The 7,420-nt window shown below is 36.1% G+C and overlaps 1 protein-coding gene across 5 annotated transcripts in view; it reads left to right on the plus strand.

Moving 5' to 3' along the window:
- Positions 1–7,420, plus strand: part of LOC118735079 (1-acyl-sn-glycerol-3-phosphate acyltransferase alpha) — a 254,120-nt gene that overhangs the window by 55,552 nt on the left and 191,148 nt on the right. The window contains exon 1 of one of the 5 annotated variants that reach the window (XM_036464684.1): positions 2,773–2,847. The exons of 3 other annotated variants lie outside the window; for them this stretch is intronic. In XM_036464684.1, coding sequence (XP_036320577.1) covers positions 2,829–2,847 — 19 coding nt within the window. In that variant the 5' untranslated portion in view covers positions 2,773–2,828. Of the gene's footprint in view, positions 1–2,772; positions 2,848–7,420 lie in introns of those variants that run through there. One more of the 5 variants, XM_036464683.1, reaches the window with a different exon arrangement.

A 7,420-nucleotide genomic window follows, 5' to 3' on the forward strand; every position in this document is an offset into this window, starting at 1 on the left:
AGGCAGAACAGGCGTAGCCCTTCGTTGTAACAATAATGTCGATGTCGCCGGCATACGCCAGCAATTGTACGCTCTTGTACAGTTATGTGCCTGAGCGGTTCAGTTCTGCGGTTCTTATTATATTCTCCAACATCAGATTAAAGAAATCACATGAAAGGGAGCCAAATTATCTGAGACCTCAACTGGTATCAAATGGCTCAGAGAGATCCTCCTCAATTCTGACGAAGCTGGTATTGCTCAACGTCATTTTACACAGCCGTATTAGTTTCGCGGGGATACGAAATCGAGACATCACGAAATAAAGACAACTTCTTTTCGTGCTGTCGAAAACGGCTTTGAAATAGAAGGCAAGTTTCGATCCTATTCTCGCGGATATTTCCATGGTTTGGCATATTGCGAATACCTTGTCTATGGTGGATTTGCCAGGCCTAATGACACACTGATAAGGTTCAATCTGTTTGCTGACGGTGGATTTCAGTCTATCACACAATACTCTCGGTAAAATAGTTGGCACGCATGGCGGGGCGGCCTTTCTTGTGGATTGGGCAGAGCGCATTTGAATTCCGGTTGCTCGGCATGCACCTTATTAGCTCCTTGCCATCGTAATTGAATAGCTCGGCTGACAGGCAATCAGCTCCAGCAGATTTGTTAATTTTCATCCGCATAATCGCTATTCGTACCTCGTCATAATCAGGCGCTGGGATATCAACTCCATCGTCATCGGCTGGGGGCTCGGGTTCGGCTTATCCACTTCTTTTAGTGCTGCTGCCATTCAAAAGGGTCGAAAAGTGTTCCCTCCATAATTTGAGTGCGTACTGGACATCGGTCACAAGGTCGCCATGGTCGTTTCTACAGGAGTCTTGAAAACCTTCCGTAAGTGGTTGAACTCTCTGCTAAAAATTGCTGGTGTTTTTTCTGTCGTTCAGCATTTCAAGATCTTCGCACTCACGTATTTCAAGCTGTCTCTTCTTATTGCGGCAAATACGCCTAGCTTCCCTCTTCAGTTACCTATAACGGTTCCACATTGCTCGCATTGCGCCCGATCGCAGCGTGGTCCTGTAGGTGGAACCTTTTTTATCTGCAGCTTCTTGACACTCCTCATCGTACCAGTAATGAGCGGCAAATGTGGTTCCACTGCTCGCGTATGTCGCTTTGTTGAAAAGTGCTCTCTCACAGCAGGTGTGGGAGTCGAGTGGCGAATCAATTGGCCGTCTGTTTTGATTGCAGCTCTTCGACGTTGAGCTTTCCTTGCATTGTTAGGCGCACATTTTTTGCTGCACCGAGGTGGGTGCGTATATTGGCTGCATCAATATAGTGGTCTGAGTCGATGTTTGGCCCTTGAAGTGTACGTATGTACGTCTAAAACACTGGAAGTGTGCCTTCCGTCTATCACAACATGCTCGATTTGATTTCCCGTTTTTCGATCTGGAGACACCCACGAAGCTTGATGGATCTTTTTATGCTAGAGCCCAGTTACATACTACCAAGTTTCGGACCCCGGCGAAGTCGATCAGCCTCAGCCCGTTATCGGACTTTTCATCGTGGAGGCTAAATTTTCCGACAGTGGCGTCAAAGATGCCTCCGATGCCCACCTTGGCATTGAAATCGCCAAGCAGGATTTTTATACGCATCGGGGGTACCGCTAATAACATAAATGGAAGTGCTTTGAAGTTAGCGAGAACAACTTGATAAAAACCGGATGATCCACATGTCCACTTTTTAAATCAATTTACTAATTATTTTGTTAGCATTGAGTGTAAAGTTTGCCACATAGTATATACGTAGGAAAAAATTTTAAAGTTTGGGGGAGGGGGATTATAGAGCTAGCATTTCCTGGTAATATTTTTGCAAACGATAATTTACAAGGCGTACTTAGCACGGTGCATAGGCAACTGGCTGAGTCAGTGGGATCTTCAGTTCGAAGCCTACTGAAAGAAGTCTGATGAGGAAATGTGGTGATTTCCGAAATAGCTATCACTTCCTCGAGCTCAATAAAAATTGTTGAATACAATTGTTATAAGGCCAAAAAATAACAAAAACAAATAACTTAAGGACGAACACACGTAAAAGTTAAACATTCTAAAAATAGAATTATTAGCAAAAACCAACAATACCAACAACCACATGATCAAGTGAGTTGCAGCTAGGGACACGATATCGAACCGAAAGTATCGATATGGTACTCATTTAAAGTATCGCTTTAAAAATATCGGGTACCCAATAATATCGGAATAAAAAGACTCGATATTCCAAATATCGATACCAAAAACCAAAAAATTTATCTGAATATAGGTCTCGCATATAGACCACTGGGGTGTAGTGGTTAGAAGTGCGCAAAGCTTGAAAATGAAAAACAGCTTTAACATTAAGGCCCACGCGACAAATCGGAGGAAAGGGTCGGCCAAACACTTACATATTGCGTAAGCGCCGGACTTTATTATTATTACAATACGTAGAGAATGAGGTTTTGACTTAAACATCGAGGCCGCGGGTTCAAATCCCACCACATGCAATCCTAAGCATAGTATAAATTTCTGCACTTTAAAACCCATTTTATATCGGGAAGAATTGTTACAAGCCAACCTTATACGCGTGCGTAAAAAGCTAACTCAAATTCCAAGATTTGTCTTGCGTGACATTTCGATTTGACGTTTATGCTCAATTGGCATTTTGGCGCGACTATGAATTCAAAATTTTCTCGGCAAACTTCTGTAAATTTGACAGAAATTCAACTCTGAGAAATCACGCACGCAAATTGATTTGGGCTTATCAAATGAGAAAAACTTGCGTGCGTGCGTAGAAAAACTCTGGCACAACATTATCCTTTGATGAGAAAAAAAACGCGTTGTAAGTATACAATTTTTTTATTTGATTACCGTTTAAAAATGTTCGTATTTAAATCAAGTGAAAAGTCTTAACAAAATGGATTTTTCCATTATACTTACACTACGTACATATAATGAAAATATTCAATTCAACAACGCCCGTATTAAAATGAAGCATTTTTCACTATACGGATGGCGTTTTGCACGTCTCGGATGCTTTATCATATGTATACAAAGCATGCACAGCGGTGACAACACATACACACATACATGGTATCCCTGCAAGAACGTGCTGACAAAATTACCACTACACTCACATTCGTTACGTCAGCACTGACCGACAGTTTACTTTTCAAATGTGTGCCATTGTGATTGCCAAAAAGAGACAATCGCATGCGATTATGCTAACTATATAACTACATGTGTGAGAATGAGAAAACCGATTTACTGAATTTAGCAGTCCTGACCGACAAATTACCTATTGACTGTTTTCCGTTGCGATTGCCAAAAAGAGTAAATCGCATCCGATTACGCTGACTATATATCTACATGTGTGAGAATGAGAAAACCGATTTACTGAATTTATCAGTACTGACCGACAAGTTACCAAACAACTGTTTGTATCTGTAAAAGTTTCGCAGAACAGCGAAGCCACGCGCATTCTTTGTGAAAACTCTGAAGCGAAAAGTTTATTTTATTTGGAAGCGGCATAATACTGAAACTAAAAATCAAAGATAAGTGCAAAATGAAAAAAAGAGCTTTTCAAAACTCCCTAAATAAGGAAAAGAGGATTTTCGAATCCAATATTAAAAAATATAGGGAATTCGGGGAATGTGCGGGAAATGTGAAGAAAAGTGAATTCGCAAATAAAATAATGTATATATTAATAGTGATTGTGCAGATAGTGAATTTCCTAAAAAAAAATAAAAAATTTAAATTTTGATGAAAATTTGTTGCATTTTCCTAAATTTTGTATAAAGTTTGGAACTGTGATTTATATGGTTTTAGTTAAAGCCTGGAAGGTATTTTTGTAGAATAATAACAAAAAAAATTTGCTCGAAAAACATTACAAATATTAAATTTCAAAAATCAACACGTGGTCACTTGTTTGAGTCATTGTATCTTTTTAAAGGCACCAAAAGTATTCTTCTTACGTTTTTGAAATGTTAACTTCCAGTATTACTTAACTGAAGTATTTGCTTTAAAGGAAGAGATTAGAAATGTATTTTCATTACGTAAACCATTTTTATTTAACCTTTAACGTTAGACTACACCCCGTGCAAAATTATAAACGCACTACATATTGAGTAGTCAAACTATTTATATTTTTGATATTTAATTATTGTTATTTTATATAAAACTATATTTCATTCTTTAACAAAATCCGTATGCTTCATTTAATAATTTAAAGCTTTCAAATTGGATTTCTTAGTAAGATTCTGAGTATGCAGTTTTGTGGCCCATTCAATTAGTATAATAAAATGTAAGTTTTAAGTACTTAGGGCTTACCGTTGATTTTTGGAATTTTTTTTTGCTGACGGTGTTGTTCATTTTCTTCCATACAATGTCCTAGGATTTTTATATAGAAGAAAATGAGCAAGACATCCAGCAAAACAAAAATTCAAAAAATCAACGGTAAGCCCTAAGTACTTCAAACTTACGTTTTATTATACTAATTGAATGGGCCAAAAAACTGCATACTCAAAATCTTTCTAAGAAGTCCAATTTGAAAGCTTTTTAAGAAATCTAATAAGAAAGCTTTAAATCGTTGCCGAAGTTTGTTGACTTTTTTAATATTTCACAAAGTTTAACACTTGCATTTATACGGATTTTATTAAGCAATAAACTATAGCTTTTTAAAAATAAATATAACTAAATATCAACAAATTAAATATTTAGACTTGTCAATACGTAGCGCGTTTATAGCTTTGACATGGGATATATTTTCCTTTTTAATTATTTAAATGAATTGATTTTGCGTTTAGTATAGCTTTAAAGTGTTAAAATAAACACATACATGTACACATTTCATGAAAAAATAAAACTATAATATTTGTTAAAGAACAAAAAAAAAGTATCATTTGTGACGTGTTAATACATCAGCAATGACATTCGTCATATCTGATAGATTGTAACGGGCTAATACAACAACAATGACGATTGTCGTCTTTGATGGATTGTGACGGACTAAGTCCCCTTTCAGACACGTCAAGTCTTGCTTTCAAGTCTGCTCGTTCGTGGCGAAGAAGGTGGAGAGGGGAAGAGTAGATACCTCCGTACCGTCAATTCGTTTCAAGTTTTCATGTATCTTATGATCTTTTCGTTGCTTCCCATTTAAGAACCAAGGACTTGAATTCAATTAAAGTTGACGCGTGTGGAAGCAAATAGAAAACACAAAAGAGAACGCGAAAAAAATTGCTTTCAAGACTTGACGTGTCTGAAAGAGGACTAAAACATAAACAATGACGTTTATCTTCCCTGATAAATTTGCAATCAGCGCTGACCCGATAAAATGAATGAGAGTGAGTAGTGAAGATATATGTTTGGCTTTTCGGTAATTTCAATGCGTTAGAGCAAGAGGAAAAATCACACGTATACATTTGTTTACATCAGTTTTCGCATAGTGCTCTTAAGAAACTGATATAAATTTTGTTACGTACTGACAAATTAATTTCATTTCTGAACGTCACGTTAATGGTCAACTGGCTGACACTGTTCTTGCAGGGATGACATCCCAGCAAACACAGTTTCAAACGTTTGAGAAAAATCTATTTCTCAATTTGATATCAAATGTTTTTCTCAAATGATTCTCAAATCGAAAACGAGGTTTAAATTTTACATCTGAAATTCATTCGAGATTGTTTTGAAGAAAGATGTCAAGTATCAAACGATATAAAAATGCGCAGTTAAATCAAAATTTGTAAGAATAAAATTAGGATCAATTGAAAAAAACAATGAATAGAAAAAAAATTTTCAAAGAGAAAGCCCAGGAATAGTGGATTTGATGTTGCGGTTTGCAGCCCGTCAAGACGAATGTAATATAAATTTTTTTTCTTAATTGTTTCTTTTGTTATGTACATACATATGTACATCGCGAAGAAAAAAAATATGAAATATACATTTCCTATAGTATAATAAATTGTATTTCCACATTTGAAGTGAAATTGACAAATAACCTTTGAAATTGATTTGAGAAGTTAACCATATTCTCAAATGGAGGTCGAACTCCCCTTTTTCTTGAGAAAGCTGTAATTTTCAAATCAATATCAAATCATTTTCAAACGTTTGGCATTTGAGAAAGGCTTTGATTTCAAATCATTCTCAAATGTATATCAAACCTAATTGTTTGCTGGGAAAATGCACTAATCGCGCGCTGTGATGTTGATTCAAACTCAACATTTGAAAACACCTTTGCATGTATGGCTGTAGCTGAGTGTGCAAAGACGCTTGATACTAATTGGTTGCGGCCAAAAAGGGCCGGGTTCAATTACCATCAGACGGAACATAAAATTAATATTTTTTTTCTTCTTAATTACGAAAAAGCATCTGTGCACTTCACAACCACATATTTTATAACGTATATACTCAAATTTAAAACGAGTTGGGTTGGTGCTCTTTCATATGCGTATTTTTTCAATTTAGCACGTTTTTTTTTAATTCTAAAATTTTTTCCCTCAGTGTTGGAATGTGAGTTTATGACATTCGGTACGATACTAGGGTTCTGGTACTCGATTCCAAAAAATATCGTTTTAAAACTATCGAGTAGAAAATATCGGTATCGAATGCCAAAAGTATCGATATGGTATCGTATCGTATCGAAATTCGTGTCCCTAATTGCAGCGGAATAGCTGCGCTTGATTGTGTTGGCATAACAAAAATGAAAATAGTGGAAAAAAGCAAACGATAATTTACAAGGCGTACTTAGTGCGGTGCATAGGCAACTGGCTTAGTCAGTGGGATCGTCGGTTCGAAGCCTACTGAAAGAAGTCTGATGAGGAAATGTGGGTGATTTCCGAAATAGCTATCACTTCTACAATTTTTTCAAATTATTGTTGTTGATTTTGCTCAAACAAATTTAAAAAAATTAAAAATTACAATTCCTTTAATCTGGTCATATAACGTTTTTCTATATAATCAACAGTTTTAAAAAAATTTAATATTTTAGGCAAAAAATATTTTTTTTCTTCATATATTTATTTTTACCGGCAAAACTGTTGATTATATAGAAAAACATTATATGAACAGATTAAAGGAATTGTAATTTTTAATTTTTTTAAATTTGTTTGAGCAAAATCGGACTAGTAGTTCTCGAGTTATGTCAAAAAAGACCACCAAAGGTGACAATTTCCCCTATATGATAGTTATATATACATATATCTCGATTCCTAGACGTGACCCAGCGAAACGCCGGGACACGTATAACTTCTTTTTTACCGATATAACTTTCCCCGGTAGTTTGAACCCTTCCCGATCACTGACCCCTACCATTTGTCTCAAAATCGGACTAGTGGTTCTCGAGTTATGTCAAAAAAAGACCACCAAAGGTGACAATTTCCCCTATATGATAGTTATATATATATCTCGATTCCTAGACG

The sequence above is a fragment of the Rhagoletis pomonella genome, unplaced genomic scaffold (genome assembly GCF_013731165.1).
Source record: "Rhagoletis pomonella isolate Grant_MI unplaced genomic scaffold, Rhpom_1.0 Rhpom_scaffold_00003, whole genome shotgun sequence".
Classification (NCBI taxonomy): domain Eukaryota; kingdom Metazoa; phylum Arthropoda; class Insecta; order Diptera; family Tephritidae; genus Rhagoletis; species Rhagoletis pomonella.